The 17,100-nt window shown below is 40.3% G+C and overlaps 2 protein-coding genes across 3 annotated transcripts in view; one reads left to right on the plus strand and one right to left on the minus strand.

Annotated features, from left to right (window-relative positions):
• Mmp28 (matrix metallopeptidase 28) overlaps positions 1 to 5,248 on the minus strand; it is a 34,963-nt gene extending 29,715 nt beyond the window's left edge. The window contains exon 1 of the mRNA XM_013503450.1: positions 4,933 to 5,248. The gene's annotated coding sequence lies outside the window, so the exon portion shown is untranslated. The remainder of the gene's footprint in view (positions 1 to 4,932) is intronic.
• Positions 5,249 to 5,420: 172 nt separating this feature from the next.
• Taf15 (TAF15 RNA polymerase II, TATA box binding protein (TBP)-associated factor, 68kDa) overlaps positions 5,421 to 17,100 on the plus strand; it is a 32,123-nt gene continuing 20,443 nt past the window's right edge. For both annotated transcript variants that reach the window (XM_005402892.2, XM_013503452.1), the window contains exons 1-5: positions 5,421 to 5,543; positions 12,966 to 13,005; positions 14,998 to 15,046; positions 15,130 to 15,214; positions 15,298 to 15,400. In XM_005402892.2, coding sequence (XP_005402949.1) covers positions 5,537 to 5,543; positions 12,966 to 13,005; positions 14,998 to 15,046; positions 15,130 to 15,214; positions 15,298 to 15,400 — 284 coding nt within the window. In that variant the 5' untranslated portion in view covers positions 5,421 to 5,536. The remainder of the gene's footprint in view (positions 5,544 to 12,965; positions 13,006 to 14,997; positions 15,047 to 15,129; positions 15,215 to 15,297; positions 15,401 to 17,100) is intronic.

Raw genomic sequence — 17,100 nt, forward strand, 5'->3', positions numbered from 1 at the left:
GGAAATATGCAGAACACAAAGCAGATTTTATCCGAAGGAATGTTGGGCCCTGGGGAAAGGCACTTAGGGGAGGACCACCCTCAAGAAACCACAAGAACAGGAAGAATAAGAGGAATAATGTGGGCAAGCGATGAGCTTGAGAGAGCTGGAGAGAGGCTTTCTCCAGGGTTGGGAGGGCTTCAGCTGGAACAATGTGGCTTCATTACTGTGGCTTCTGTATCTTTCACTGTGACGCAACTCCGAAAGTCCTGACTTTCTAGAACCAGCTCTGCCTGTGGCGGAGAGGTCTCCTTGCTCCAGCACATGCAGGGTCAGGCTCCTTAGGCTAAATCACATGCGCAAGCTCACCTGCCTACCTGAACAGAAGCACATATGCAAATGCTCATGGAAAAAGCAAGAAATTTGGAGCAGGACAGGCCTGTGTTTAAATCTTGACTTTTTCATACTCTGTGTGACCTCTGCAAGTTAACTCACGTCTCTTGAATTTTTGCCATGTTAAAATGGGACAAAGAAGAGGTTGGAGGTGTACCTTAGTGGTAGAACACTTGCCTGACCTTTTGTAAGGTACTGGGTTCAATATCCCCAGCCCCTCATTAAAAAAAAAAAGACAATGAGATAGAGAATTCTTGTCTTTTTATATTACCCGGACATGCTATGGGGAATGAATGAGAGAATTAGGAACGTAAATCCTGTACTGTGCTGGATGGATTTCGGGAGCACAGACATGAATATACACTTGTATATTTTGTGCACAGTTTTACACTTGAGTACATTTACATCCGGACAACATACCTGAGCCTGCCCAAGAACAACTGCAGAAGCATTGTCTTACTAGGCAGGGCTCTGCGGCTCAGAGCAGCTCCACTTCCCCCAAGCCCTGGTTTACCAATGTGTAGGCCTCCTCTGGTTTGTTTTTACTCACACCAGGACCCAGGAGACTTGCAAGGAGCACAATAAAAGCTCAGCCAATCTGGCACTGTGCCTTACTTCCCTTCCCCATAAAGGCTGTCTACCCGCCAGGCATCTGGCCTCAAAGCCTGGGTCAGGACCTGCTCAGCATCTGCTGCTTTGCTTAAAAGACCTGCGAACAGGAAAGTGTCTGGTTCCTTTCTACCCCAAACAGGAAGTGCCTGCCACAGTTGGGAGGACGGGCAGTCAGGTCATTTCCAAGGAGACTCCTACTGCAGCATTAGAGTCTCAGGCTAATTATTCTGGAGGCCTGCTCTCTAGGAAGGCCAGAGAAACTGGGCTCCAGGGACATCTCTCTGGGGAGAGCTGAGGATAGTGACAGGAGCTACATGTCGCCTGTGGTGCTTGGCACAAAGTGGCTGTCATCCCTTCAACAAACACTCAAGCAGAACACTTCCTTTGTGTCCCACAGGAGATGTAGCAGAGTGCTAGATAATGTCTTGAAGCTTGAGGAGTTTACAGGTGAGCTGGAAAGACAACTCATGCTCTTTTTGTTGTTTCTTTTATTCATTCATTTATTCATTAAATACAAGATCCTCCCCCCTTTCTTTAAAAAATGCCTGTTCCAAGCAATGTGTTAGGCACTAGAGGTTCAGAGGGGAATTATTTATGCTATCCAATCACAGAATAAATTGGCAAAATATGAAAGCCTTGAATCAGGTGGTTGGCACAACTGTGAGTTCCATGGGGTTTCATTATAGTCTGGGTTCTACTCTGGCCTGAGCAATAACCTCTCCCTGCTGACCCTCTTGCCTCCCATAGTCTACGATATGTTCAAAACCATAGTCAGAGAAATCCTGGCAAAGCAGGTCAGGCCCCTGCTTAAATGGCTCCCTCAGATGGCCTTCCCTTTCACCTTAGGCAAATCTATAGTCCTTACAATGTTCTCACAAAGCCAATGCCAGTGGTTGGAATGGTTGGGAAGCTATAATGTTGCTGGCGGCAACTCAGAAATTATCAATGGCAACACGACACTACTAGCAATAAGCTGAAGGGACAAAGGGAAGAGGCAGATTATGGAGTCCAGGAGCCAGAGTCACTAATAGAAACTGGAACATTGGACATTCCCCGAGGCAGAGGAGGGGACAAAATAGCCCTCCATTCTCCTCCCTTTATTCCTCTCTTTCCATCTAATTCCCTACCAGGTCTTCCATTGGACAAGTCCAGCTGGAAGCAATGGCCTGAGGGAGTTTTGTGTGTGTGTGTTGAGGAATTGAGCCCAGGCTAGCTAGCACCGTACCAGACACACACACCAGCCCCCCAAGGGACCCTGGAACAACAATACCACCTACAGCGGGCAGCTCCTTCTGTGAGGACTGATGGAACAGATGGGGCAGAACCAAGACCTTCCCAGCAGCATTCGCTAAAGCTGATGTATAACGTGCCCCGCTGTCCTCCTTCAATATGCAGACGGGGCAAGACAGTCCGCGTCCAAGAAGCAGGATTGTGCAGTATGAAGAATAACTGGGTGAAGATGACAGATTGCTGCAGATGTATTCTTAGTGGAGTCATCTGAGGCAAAAAGATGGAAGGCAGGAAGATGGAGGGGTCAACATGAGTGTGTCTGTGGTGAGAAGGACCCTTGGTAGATGAAGAAGTCCCAGAGCAGTGCAGATATGGGAGGAGGTCTCTCTTTCAAGTTTGGGAGATCAGGACACCGTGTAAAGGTCCCTAAGCTTCGTTCGAAGGCCTGGCAGGAGTTCTGCTTCTGTGTCTATTGCCTGTGGGAATGTGGTAAAGAATTTCGCCTTTCTGAGCTTTGGGGTTTTCATCTACAAAAATGAGGAAAACAGCAGTACCTATTTCACAAGGCGGTCTGTGTTCAGAAAGAGATAAGGGACATAAAAATTAGATGTAACTCCTTTGACCAACTTCCTCAGAAGTTCCCCTATTGTTTTAAATTTAATGTCCAATTCCTCTGTAAGAGACATAGGGCTCTTCAGAAGATGGCTTCTGCTTACTTTTTTCACTGTTTATTACCACTCCTCTCACCCTTTCAACTCTATAGACCAGCCAGAAGAGGAACCACTTGCAATTCTGAAAAATTCTGCTCTGCTAGGAGAGCAAGTAGAGCCCTTTTTGCATGGAGCATGCCATTCCTGGTATACTTCTGTTGCTTAACTCCTATTCTTTTTTCAAAGTTCAGGTTAGGAGGCACCTCATGGTGCCATCACATGGACGAAGTGCTCTCCCTCTGTGTGTGCTTTTCATTTTGTTTCCAGTGCAGAATAGTGGCTTTTGTTTTGGCATATTCACAACGTAATTGGATCATTCCTCTTTCCTGCTTCCTGCATTTTTAGAGCACCAGTTCTGCATCCTTCAATCCTAGCACACTCAGCAATTGATCAGAACCATAGATTTGTACCCTGCCCCTTTTTGTGGTACTGGAGATTGAACATAGGGCCTCATGCATGCTGGGAAAGTGCTCCTCACTGAGCTACAGCCCCAGCTTTTAAAAATTAATTTCTTTTCTTTTCTTTTACTTTATTTTATTTTATTTTGGGACAGTCTCACTAAGTTGTCCAGGCTGGAACTTACAATCTACCTGTCTCAGCCTTCTGAGTAGATGGAACTACAGGCATGGGCCACCACACCCAGGTCTATACCATTCTTAAGAGACTGAAGTTCCTGTAGGGCTGAGAACATACTTATCTATCTCCAGAGCTTCCAGGTTCTACACGAGGACTAAGACCTTAGGTGACGGCAGTTGAGTGAAGAATGAATGAATGACTGGTGATACAAATTTAGGAAGTCAATGTGGAATAGCACTTTTTTATTTCCTTCTTTCCAAAACAAAAAAGAGCCTGGATAATTCCTTTTCTGCTCCATAACCCACTTCTTTGCTGCTATTACACATGCTAAACTCTCTTGGGTTGCCTTCCTCAATATAGATGCTAGACAGTTAAATGGCTTTTAGTCATGGAAGAGTTTTTACTTCATTAGCCTTGCTTGTTTGGACCTGTGACTCTATCTACAGCTGAGGATGCAATTTCTGTGGGTCTACTGAGAGATGACCTCATGACTTTTTTCCAGCCTGAAGGCATAATTTCTGAACTTGCTCCTCCACCTCCACCCCAACCTTCTTCTCTCGTTCTCTATCACAGTGAATAATACTTCCATCTGACCACTTATACATGCAGTTAACCCAGAATTCACACAAGACTCTTTTCTCTGCATTTCCCTCTCTCATCCAAATTGATCACCAGCTCTTGTCCAGGTCTCTAAGCATTCCTGAAATCTCCGCACTTAATTCTGAGTAGAATTATCACATTGGCCACCTACTTGGTCTCCCTTCTCTCAGGCGCCTCTCATTTTCATGTATCCTTCATCCTGAAGCTGGAAAATGCAAATCTGATCTTAACTCTCCTTTGAAGCGCTTTGGTGGTGGGTCCTACTGCCTTCAAGATATGGTTCAGACTTGAACCTTCAAGGCTGCAGCTATTTAGCCTCCTACTTGTCTGTCATCATCTTTTACTCTCTCCCCTGGGGGTTATACACCAAATATATTGAATTACTAGTTCTACAACTACTATGAACAATCTTTTGCCCATCCCTTCAACTCTGTCAACTTCTGCTCATCACGTAGCGTTCTGGTTTAGGTGTCACAACCTCTGGGAAAACGTTCTTGCTACTTCTCAGAGGTTTCCTATCTTTTTTCTACTACTGGGCCTACGTTCCTACAGCTTTTGTTGTACAGCATTAGGGTTAAAACCGCAGTTGTGTTGGGTTACCAGACGTTAAATTTCAACTTGGTCGTTTACTAGCTGTACGACCTAGGGCAAGTAAATTCTGTTTTATGTGCAACATGGGGATAGTATTTCATCAGTCTGTTTTGAGAATTAAATGAGATGATGTAAGGTGCTCACAATTAAGTTAGCTGTTAGCTTGCTCCGCCACCGGCCTCATTCTCGGGGTGAGCTTTATATGCGATTACGGTTTAACGCCTACTTTTTCTGGTCTCACCTTGCTTTCTTGTGGCTCAGGCAGTCGAAGTAAGCCAGGAGATACCCGATTTTCAGTCACGACTTTCGGTCCAGGAGTCCCTCAGACTCTGAACGCCCCCAGGTGGCTCAAACTCTCTGCAGCAAAAGCCAAGCGAACTAGGACATACCATTCCAAATTTTTGGCGAATAAAGGCCTTTTCTAACTGAATAGTTTGTGTTTATCAAGTACCTTCTCTTTAGCTTCATAACTTCGAATTGTATCAGACTCAGTAAAATGAAAAGTAGGATAATAAAACAGTCTGTCCATCTTTCCTCCCCATCACGACAACGGCATTGGTACTTTCCCTTCTCGATTCCCTCTCAATAATGGTACCGTCCGCGGAGGGGAGAATGGGGAGGAACTCTGAAGCCCTCAGGATTCAAAGGTTGGTCCTAGTGTGCAACCACCCCTCCCTCCCTGACGCCGTGGTACCGCTCGCCGCCCGCTGATTGGCTGCCACCGCCCCGCAGTCCGCCTCAGCCCGCCGCTCCGCCCTCAGAACCGCTCCGGCCGCCGCGCCGCCTGGCTCTCGTATTCCTTGTTCTTGGCGGGCTTTGGGGCCTCAGCGCCGCGGCCCTTAGTCATGTCGGGTAGGTGATTCCTTCAGCGAGCAGCGGCCGCGGCGAGAAGGGACCTGGCGGGGTTGGGCCACCTTCCCGCCCACCGGAGGTCCCTGAGGGAAAGCCTCGGCCTGAGGAGGCTGGGGTGGGGGTGGGGGGGGCGGACGCGGCGCCGCCATGTTGGACCGGAGGCACGCACGCTCCCAACGCTCCTGGGCTGCAAATCACGGCGGGAGCGCTTCGGGGCCCAGTCTTCTGGCTCTGTCCTTGCAACCTAAAGAGACTTGTCCCCCGGGGAGGGTGTGTGTGATTCGGGCGGAGGGGGCCGTCAACGCCATCCTAGGGGCGGGGGGAGCTGAGATCAGAGCATCTGCCTGAGAGAACCGGTGCGTCTGGTTCTCCGCTTCGCCTCAGATCTTTCTGCGAGGCCTCGGGCCAGTCGTCTCACCGCCTCGTTGCTCAGTTTCCCCAACCATGAAGAGCTGGGCCTTCCTGACTCACCTAGTCTTCAGGTGGGGGCCTTGACGCTCTGGGAGCCCGTTCAAAGGACATTGCCTTACACGAAATCGTGTTTCTCGTCGTTCTTCTGCAGTAACCACGTGGATTCGAGTTGGGGGTGTTTGCATATGATTCGGTTTCCGCTGCACCACCTTCTGTGTTCTCTTCCCGCCTCTCCCCCACCCCCCGGTGTTTTAGGTCCAGAAAAAGCTTGAACATGAGCATTGCATTTACTAAATTTTGTATGTGTATGTGGCATTTCCCTTACAAAATACGGATCACAAGAAGGGCAGTTTCTTCCTCGAAGTGGTTAAGTTTGTAGAGGCCACCCGCAGTGTGAAAGAGAGAAAAGCCATCGGTCTCTTCAGGACAGCCAGTTTAGATCCTGCTAAACCGGAAAAAAAAAATCTAGAACGTGGAAGTCCTCTTGATGTAGCAGTTCTGTCTGATCACACAAGGTCCTCTATTGTTGGACAACATTCACAGGCGGCCAAGACCAAGTATCCACTTGTTAGAGATCATCGTGAGGGTTAGGTCTCACGTTCCTTGTGAGAAAAAGATTTCCTGAAGCTACACGGTTAGGGTGAAACAGCCTTGTAGCAGACGCTGTTAACATTTTTAAGGCCAGCCTATTAGTATTTTTAAAACCTCCAGTGACCCAGTCTGGTAAAAGGATGAAAATATGTGGCTTGGAGAAAAGTCCAATTTTGCAAGAAAGATCGGACAAGAGAATGATAAGACTTTCCTTAGATTAAGGTTGTTAGTAAGGAGCCAGACCAGCAGTCTTTTTGAGCCTGCCTCATGGAAAAGACTAAACTGCATTGAATTTACCTCTTGCATATAACTTGATTCTTGCTCAAACAGAATAATTTATTCCAAAGTAGACGTGTATACTTCTTTTACTAGGTCCATTATTTAGAAAGAGGTTCAATAAGACTCCAGAAAAACAAGTAGAAGTTTTGATGTATAACTTCATGTTTAAGAAGTATTACAATTCTGCCTTAAATTATGGAGAAGTTGACCCAAGTTTCAGTAAATAGAGCGTTCATTAAAAACATTTAACCTGCTTTGATTTTTAACACAATTACCGGTTTATAATAATATTTTTAATAATAATGGATTATTTTTATAGGGCTTCGTGGTTTTAGTGGAAAGTTAAAATTTAGGGGTTTGCCTGTATGTAAAATTGAGTCTTCCCTATGTATCATAGGAGATGATCAGTACTAATCTGATCTTGAAATTACCAAACCCAAATGTTTGTCCCTTTGTAATTTCTTTGAGATAGTTTTCCAGGAACAAAGTGCTGTTCAACATAAGCTTGGTTCTAAACAGTCGATTAAAGCTAGAATCTTTAAATTCTATTTAGTCTTATGTACATTTTGTAATGTGTATAAAAATACTTTTGACTTTGTAAAAAATGCATTTGACTTGTTTGATGAATGTTTAATAAACATTAAATTTCCCTTAAGCAGTTAATAACAGTAAGTCCTTTAAGCATTCAAGAGTGCACTTTTAAATTTAATCTATCAAATTGACTCAACCACTCCAAATGCCTGATGAGGCTGATTTATAAACCTAGTAAAATGTAAGCACTTAAATAATAAATCAAAATTGTAACTATTTTAAACGGGTCTGACATTCAAATACAGTTTACAAAAGTGAATTATCTGACGTTTCATTTAAAATCACAAGTATATCAATTAAAAATACAAAGTCAGGATACTTATTCTGGCAGTGTTGCAGCTATCTTGAAAGTCCTGTGTCTTCAAACACCAAAAACATGCAAAACAGGAGAGAGCCGGTCTGGGGATGCACCTCAGTTAAGGTTGGGAGGGAGTTAAGGAAAGGGCAAGTATTTGCTCCTGCAAATAAAGTAGAGATGAAGGTGGTAAGGCATGGAGCTAATTCACAACTAGCTATACTGGAAAAGAGGGTATAGGTCTTGTTTAGAGATTTGGATTTTACTGTCCAAGTAACCAAGGACAGGAGAGGAAACTTTGACACTGTTAGAAGTGGGTAATGAGAACTGAAGTGCTTGTATAAATCATGGATTTATAGATTACGTGTTTGAAGGACTGTATCTTCAGTGAAGGAATGAACTGGGAAAAAAGGATTTCCCTACCAACATTGTACAGATAAGCCTTGATGCTGAGTAAGAACTCTTACTTGATGAATATCCTGGGACCAATGCTTCACACACTTTTGAGTTACTCATTTAAGTTTCAGGGAATGTTAAGACACATGAACTGAAAAATTCTTTCTGGGCTGATAAAATCCTTGATGATCCTGGTGAAAACATGAAAAACGTTTTTCTGGAGGAAATACCACAACTTAGATCACAAGGAATCTCAGGTAAAAGCCTTGCAAAAGGTGAACTGAGAGGGGATGTGACTCGGTGGTAGAACTCCTCCCTAACATTTTTCAGGCAACAAGTTCAGTTCCAACACAGTAAAAAATTATAGAACATTACAAAACATTCCTTCAGAATGAGTGAATGACTGGAGCCCCAATATTGTTACAATATAAAATACATGATTATTAAAAGTCTAAATAACCCTAAGGCCAAAACAGAAAAAGGCCACATAGATTTGAAAAAGAATTGGAAAAAGTGAATAGTGGAAGAAATAATGCATAAGAGTGATTTGCCAGAATTCAGTTTAGAAGGATAAAAATGAAAATAAATGAAAGATTAAGAAATATGGGAAATGAATTGAGCAGTCTTGTTTAATATCATGATTGGAAAGGAGAAAATGGGGAAAGAATCTATAGCTTAAAAAATAATTGGAATTTTTCCAAAAGAAGATGAACTTTTTTTTTTTGTATCGGGAATCGAACTGGGGATGTTGTGCTTGCCAGCAGGTGCTGTCAGATGATCATTTTAAATCAAGCTCTTATCTCAAACATGAAACATAAAAATCATATGTAGGTAAGTGCATGTGAAACTGCATGTTATAAAATACCAGTAATGTATCAAAGGAAACAGACTGTAAGATTGATAACCTCTAATAATCGTTACCACGTTAAGGTTATTAAGTTTTGAGGATGGAAAGTAAATGATCCTTAGAGGAAAATAACCATTGACCCCAAATTTTCTGTGCAAACACTATGTTGATAGGTACTTCAGAAAGACTATAAATAACCACTTTCTGGTCTTTATTGAAATAATAAAGATTAAATCCAGGGCTGGGGGGGTGTAGCTCAGTTTTATAGCAATTGCAAAACCCTGAGTTTGATCCTTAGCAATGGGGAAAAAAAACGAAACAAAACAAAACAATAACTGAGGGGAAGTTTTTAGAAAACCAGTATAAAAAGAAACAGTAAAAAAAAAAAGGAATATGGTCTATACAACACAACATAGTGAATAAATTTAGAGATTAAAAGGTGGAAGCCGGGGCTGGGGATTTAGCTCAGCGGCAAAGCGCCTGCCTGGCAAGCGCAAGGTTGTGAGTTCGGTTCCCGGTACCGGAGAAAAACCAAAAAAAAAAAGGTGGAAGCAAAATAGGTGAGGCTTGTGACTGGAATTAGCTTATTAAGGTCAATGTGTTTCATTGGAAGTTGAACTTTAGTTTGAACTTTCTCAGGGAAACATGTTAAAAATTGACTTTAGTCATGAAAATATCAAGCAGTAACAAAAATTGAAGTTGACTGTAACTAAAGCAGTAGGAGGAAAAAAGGGAATAAAAACCTAATAGGAAAGGCATTAAAAGGAAAAAGAAAGTTTTGTAGTAAAAGTAAAGTTCCAATTTAAAAATAGATATGAAAGTAACATAGAGGAAGATAAATCTGGCAAGTGCTACCCTAAAGGTGATTGTATGGTGAATAGTAGCCATCTTGTAAGGTTAAAGGGCACTTCACTGAGAGTGTATGTGTAGTTTTACATGCCTCAAGTGATGCAAAACAAAAAAGATCTGATAATACAAAATCAGCAAGTCTAGTCAGGTGGGAAGTTTTCAAAACCTACCTCTGTATAATTAGATGAGACAAACAGGACTAATCACTCCTTAAATCTTTCTCTGGGAGGCTGAGGCAAGATTGCAAATTTGTGTCTAGTCTGGGCAATTTATCAAGACTCTTATCAAAATAAAAACTAAAAGAGATGAGTATGTAGCTGGGTGCAGAGGGTTTGTGTGTTCAATCCCCAGTACTACCAAAACAAGACAACACAACCCAAAACAACAAAAATTGGTAAAATCTGAATGATAATTTTACTGACAAAATATTCAAAATTTAGAAACTTAAGCATCTATGGGGACATGCTTCAAAGGTAAAAAACAGCAAGTCCTAACATACTAAACATGATAACAGAACATACATTTTCTCTCTTCAGTGGAAAAGTGTTAGAAAAAAGAAAACCTGATACACTTGGAAGTTTAAAAGCACTTCTAAATAATTCACAAGTCCAAATACAAGGCTTGAGTGTCCAGTGGTTTGTATTGGGAGTAGAACCCATGGTCTTGCACGTGTTGGGCAAACGCTGGCCCTTTTTCTAATTTTGTATTTTGAAACAGGGTCTTGCTAAATTGCCCAGGCTGCTCTTGAACTTCCCATACTCCTATCTCAGTTTTCCAGTAGCTGGGATTACAGGCCTGTGCCACTGTGCCTGGTTATGTCAAGTAATCTTAATGAACAGTTGTTTGAGATTAACATTTATAAACTGATTTTCTCTGCTGAATATCAAACATTTGCACTTTATCACTGAAGTATTTAAACTAAGCCCAGGTGCCCTGGTCAGTATGTCTTATTTAGAGTTTTAAAGTCAGCCAGTTAAAGAAGTCCGATTTACTGATTGAAGGAACTAGGTTAAGGTTAAGGACCTTAGTGCTTACTAGGTTTGAGATTGAGTTATATGATCTAGGTGCTGTTTTCTGTGGTTTGTCTGAATCAAAAGAAAATACAGTAGGAGCCTAGATTCCACTGGTCACTGGGAGAATCCATATCCTTGCCTTGGGATAGAATTTAACCTGAAACTTCATGCATCCTCAAGTGTCTTACATTTTACTTATAGTTCTTTTCCCTTAGAACCTTCTGTGAAGGTTATCTTTTTCTTTGTCATTTGATAGATGCATCTGTTCTTTTTATGGTCCAGTGAGATTCTCTGTCCTTATTTTTCTTTGTTAGCCAGCTCTAATCATTTTATTTGTTATTGTGGGCATAGTAATAAGGTACATTTTTTTCCTTTTCAGTTATGGTAGGCTTATGCCCATCACATCCATGGAAAGAGAGACCCTTGGGTTGAAGCTCTAGTAGTGCATCCCCCCAGATCTTTTTCAGTTAGATTGGAGAGCTTTCCTGCAGAAAAGTGGCCAATTTCATGTCATCCACTTCTGCAGCCAATGATAGTGTTTCCATATGGTAGCTTTATATTAATTGAAAAAGTTACTAATTTCATTTGATTCTGGGTGGATTGGGCTGGGGATATAGCTCAGTGGCACAAATGCCTGCCTGGCAAGGACAAGGTCCTGAGTTTGACTCCTGGTACCAAAAACAACAAAACAAAACAAAACACAGAGTGATTTTGGAGAACTGTTTAGCGATAAAGGTTTTGTTTAAAATTGGGTGTGGTTGGGCTAATGGTTATTTTGCAGTTGCAGTAGTACATTATTTCATATAAAATTGATCTTGTTTTTCACAAAGACTTAGGTCATTTATTTGATTGAGTAGAAGCCCAAAGGAAGATAGGGCCTCTTTAGCAATTTTTGATATGACTGACACTTTGGAATATTGAAAAAAAACCTTACAGGAGCTTTTATTTTTTGACATGTTAATTCTTGCCTTCATTGATAGTTTTTTTATTGCTGAGGTGGAGGCTAGAAGCAGTTACCAGTGAGTTGGTTTACCACTGAATTGGTATACCAATTGGTTGAATTTCTGAAAGCTTGGAAATATCAGCGTTAACTAACTGAACACCTTTTAGCAAGTCTTCGGAAAATCTTACATTGGTGCTGACAATTACAGCAGTTTGATATAGAATGGTAGTGTATACATGGCTGGTAAAAATATATAAGTAAATATAATCCTGGGGATCTATCTTGTCAAAGTGCATATCTTTCCCCTTTTTGGACATGATGAGTTTTAACAGGTGTCTTTTTGTATATAAAGGTCTGTGTGCGCATGTGAGTGTGTGTATGTGTGTATCTTGAGTTTTGAGTTTGTTTTTATTTAACGATTTTCCTTTTGGATACTGGGGATTGAACTCAGTGGTGCTCTACCAGTGAGTTACACTGCAAGCTGTTTCTTTTTGTTTTATTTTGAACTAGAGTCTAGCTGAATTCCCCGCGACTGGCCTGGAGCTTGTGGTCCTCCTGCCTCAACCTCCCAAGTAGCTGGAAAGCAAAGTGTTGTTTTGTTTTTGCATTACTAGGGATTGAACCCAGGGCCTTTGTACTGAGTTATGTCTATACCCCTCTTTTTATTTATTTTGAGACAGGATCTTGCTAAGTTGTCCAGGCTATGTTTGAACTTGTGATCCTTATGCCTCAGCCTTCCACAGTACTGGGATTACAGGCATGTGCCATTGTGCTTGCTTGCCAGTTTTTTTTTTTTTCTAAAGGATAGCTTTTCACTGATTGTTTCACATTTGTTTATCTGGTTTATATGACCATTAGCACACATTTGTAGAGTAGTAGTTTTTTTTTTTTTTTTTTTTTTTTTTTTTTTGGTTTTTCTCTGGTACCGGGAACCGAACTCACGACCTTGTGCTTGCCAGGCAAGCGCTTTTTGCCACTGAGCTAAATCCCCAGCCCCTTAGAGTAGTAGTTTTTAAAGATATAGTTATTGTAAAAAGCAAATGCTGTTGGTATAGACTTTTCTCTGCCCAGTGTATAACTTCTAGTTTTCCTTTCTGTAATTTAATTTTTGACATTTTCTTGGCACATTTCATCTATCTGAGCTTAAGTCAGTCTTGGGGAAAGCATAATTTTAAATAAGATTTAAAATTCTTTTTATGTATTTTAGATTCTGGAAGTTACGGTCAGTCTGGGGGTGAGCAGCAAAGGTAACGTATACATACATTTTTAAAAATAATAAAAGGCTAAAAAGAAAACAAGATGAATGTTAGGCTTCTCTCTTGAGTCTTGGTATCTGGATGCCTTAAAAAATTTTTGACTTGTCACGGGAAGATAGTGGGCCTCTGTAATAAATAGAAGCTGGGAAACATTTCTCACGTCTGTTTGCATCAATGTTTAGATGCTTCCTAGAATAAAAGAATCTCTTAGGTAATGTAAAGATTGTGTTTTCTTAGGAAATTTCTTAGAAGAGGTCATTATTAAGGGGATGCAATCAGTTCTTAGAAAAAGCATTTTGTTTTTTGTTGGTATATAATATGCTAATGTATTTTTTGAGCAGATTCTCAGAGCCCTTAACATGCTCACAATAAAAACCTTATTTTTGTGTGAATGTGTACGTAAAATAGGCTTTTCCTGATATCAGAAATACAACTTTCACCTTTTCCAGTAAGTGGTTTTCCCCGTGTGAAATATTCAGAATAACATGTCGGATATCTTCAGTCATCAAATTTTAAGCTTCCTGAAAACCAAACTAATTTGATTTTCTTTATTCTCATGAATAGGGTTAACAACCACAGCAATAAAAAGATAGGGTTAACCTCCCAGTAGGCATCTGGCAAGTATTTATTCAATGAAATGTATTTTTAAAAGTTAAGAAACTTTCTTAACACGTAGTACAAGTGTTTGTTTTTATTTTATTATATTTGAAAGTCACAGTATGTATTGAGAAAGTTTGTTTCTAGGGTGGGGAATGTGGCTCTGTGGTAGAGTGCTTCCCTAGCATGCACAAGGCCCTGATTTCAGTCTTTAGTAATACAAAATAAAACAAAAAAACTCCACAAAGTTTGTTTTTAACTTCCTAGAGCATCCATGCTATAAAATTAAATAAAATTTAGATATATGAAGATATATTAGCCGGGTATGGTGGCACACGCCTGTAATCCCAGCACTCGGGAGGCTGAGGCAAGAGGATTGTTGTGAGTTCGAGGCCAGCCTGTGCTACAGAGTGACTTCAAGACCAGCCTGAACTGCATAGTGAAACCCTGTCTCAAAAAAGACCAAAAAAAGAAGATAACATTTACTTACTTAGTGAACAAATATTTATTGAGTTTTTGCCAGGCTTTGCTAGAATACTGGAAATATAATATATTGTAATTTAATTCTGTGGAAGTACACTGGAGATACACATGCTTCTAATTACTGCATTTAAACTGGACTTTTAGTGCCATATTGCCTTTTGTAAGAAGTTAAAAACTTCTAACTAAGGCAAGTGGTGGGAAGAAATTAATTTGTCAGAATGCAGCTAAACTGAAGTGTTAAAAAGTTAAATTTTTGCTTCTAATATTTATTATTAGCTGAGCAAGGTGGCACACGCCTGTAGTCCAGAACTCGGGATTCTAAGGCAGATGGATTGCCTTGAGTTTGAGGTCAGCCTGGCTATATAGTGACTTCAAGCCTAGCCTAAACTATATAGCAAGACCCTGTCTCAAAAGAAAAAAACTTTTTGAAAAGAATTATGGTCTTGCCATGTTGTAGTTCTCAGAGGAAAACAAAACAAAACATTGTTTAGCTGTGCGTGATTTAAATATTAGAAAAATTCAAATTTCTATGGGTTAGAATTAAAAAAAAAACCTGATAAAATTAGGTTCATCAGTGCTTATTCTGATTTTTTAATTATTTATCCCAAAGCATAGTTCTCTTGAGATTTTCTAGCTCTGGTGAAGTTTTATTTATGATAATTTGTTAAAGCAAAACTTTTGGTACTTGTTCAAGATTCAAGAGGTCTGGGAGTGACTTTGTTAATTTTTTAATAGTCTTTGATCATTACCTTATAGTTTAGATCTTGAGACAAGTAGAGTGACAGTTCTCAGAAAAGCTTGCATCTTAGTTGAAAATTGAAAATGAAGACAGCATACTTTCTTGAAGCTTTTAAATTTCTTTAAGCACATTTCTTTGAAATGTTATTCATTTCTGTTTTACAGTTATTCCTATGGAAATCAAGGCAACCAAGGCTATGGACAAGTATCACAAGTAGGTTGAAAAGTAAATTGTCTTCGTAAAGTTATTTTTATTTTAAGTAGGTGATGAAATTAGAGTATTTACCTAAATTTCAGAGCTATTCTGGCTATGGACAAGCAACTGATTCTTCATATGGACACAACTATGGCAGTTACTCCAGTTATGGACAAAGCCAATCAGGTTGGACTGCCTTGTTAAATTTGCTATTTTAGAGATTTTGAAATCAGAATCTTCACTAAATAGTATACTTATCTAATATTTAGGTTATTCACAGTCCTACGGTGGTTATGAGAATCAAAAGCAGAGCTCATATGGCCAGCAGTCATATAATAACCAAGGACAACAGCACACGGAATCATCAGGAGGGTAAGGAAGCAGTAAGAGCACTGAGATTGTGTTGGGCAATGGAAATACGTAGATTTAATCCTCAGAATCCTAGTTTTTCAGTTTTTGGTCCCTAACTTTTAATTTCGATTGTATTTTTTTATAGTGTTGGAGGTCAAACCAGGATCTCACACACAATAGACTTGCACTCTGCCACTGAGCTGTATCTCCAGCCTCTGTTTTATTTCTGAGCCATTTGAGTGTATACTTTTGCATATTAGAAAAAAGGCTAAAACTCATTCACATGTATCAGATACTGCAGAACGGTGGTGGTGAACCTGTGTCATGAACATTATTTGTTTCTTTTTTAAGACAAAAGATGTTAATATACGAATTGTTTTTTTTTTTTTTCTTTTTCTTTTTTTTGCCTTTTTGAGACAGGGTCTTGCTATGCAGTTCTGGCTGGCCTTGAACGCACTTTGTAGCCCAGGCTGGTCTCAAACTTAAAACGATCCTCCTGCCTCAGCCTCCTGAGTGCTGGGATTACAGGCATGTGCCACCACACCCAGCTTGAATTGTATTTTCCTAAAGTAAAACCTCACTACAGTAAGTTCCTAAGTTAGGAACGAGTTCAGTTCTGGGAGCATGTAAGTTGGACTCAATTATTAAGTCCAGCAGAATGAGTCTTTACACAACTTTGACACAAATACACAGTGTAAAGCATAAAAACCCAAATGCAAGATCTGTTCATATCTGTGAGAGTTCGCAACTTGAATGCTTATAAGTTGGGGATTTATGATAATCAGGATTAATTGCAGTGTTGGCACTTTGTGATAAATAAGTGGGTTTTAGGTTGTAGTTTGGGCACTCTAAAAGGTTCACCACCACTGCTTTAGAATATGTTTAGTTTGATAATATAGATAGGTAAAATTTGCCAGTGAAGTAGTAAGTTTTACAAAGCTTTTTGAAATTTCTGCTTCGAAGAGCCTGTATTTATTAATTATTAATAGCATCTTTTTAGTATACATTTAGTAGAGGTCCTCAGATAACACTGAGATAGTGTTAATAGTTATCCCCATTTTGCATAGATAAAGGAAAGTTAGAATTACATATCCTTTTGTTTTTGTTTTTGTTTTTGTTTTTCTTCCACTACAAGGAATCAAACTCACAACCTTGCGCTTGCCAGGCAGGCGCTTTGCTGCTGAGGTAAATCCCCAGCCCCTACATAGCCTGTTAATAACAGTTAAAAAATACTGCAGAAACTAAGGTCTCTAGTGTTTTCTGTTTGCAATGAAGAAAATTATTCTAAATGAGGTTTAATTAAAAGCATTGGGGAAAGGATCAGCTGTGGATGTGGGAATACTTTGAAAAGTAGAGTACAAACGTAGAGGATAGTATCCAGAAGTCATGCTGTATTGAGAATAACAACTCTTTAAGACCTATTGATTTATTTTATTTTATTATTTATTTTTGGTGGTACTGAGGATTGACTGTAGCCTCACACAGTCTAAGCAAGTGCTCTGCTACTGAGCTACATCCTCATTCCTTTTTAAAATTATGCTTTGGGGCAGGGTTTTGCTAAGTAGCTCAGGCTGTCCTTGAACTTGTTATCCTCCTGCTTCAGGCTTCTGAACAGCTGAGATTACTGTGGTATGCCATCATGCTTGATGATGGGGCTGTTTTGTTGTTTTTTTTTCAAGTAAACCTGTTGGAACTCAAAGTCAGTTAAATGTTGCCTTTTA

Source organism: Chinchilla lanigera, unplaced genomic scaffold (genome assembly GCF_000276665.1).
Source record: "Chinchilla lanigera isolate Chin_1 unplaced genomic scaffold, ChiLan1.0 scaffold00080, whole genome shotgun sequence".
NCBI classification, from domain to species: Eukaryota; Metazoa; Chordata; class Mammalia; order Rodentia; family Chinchillidae; genus Chinchilla; species Chinchilla lanigera.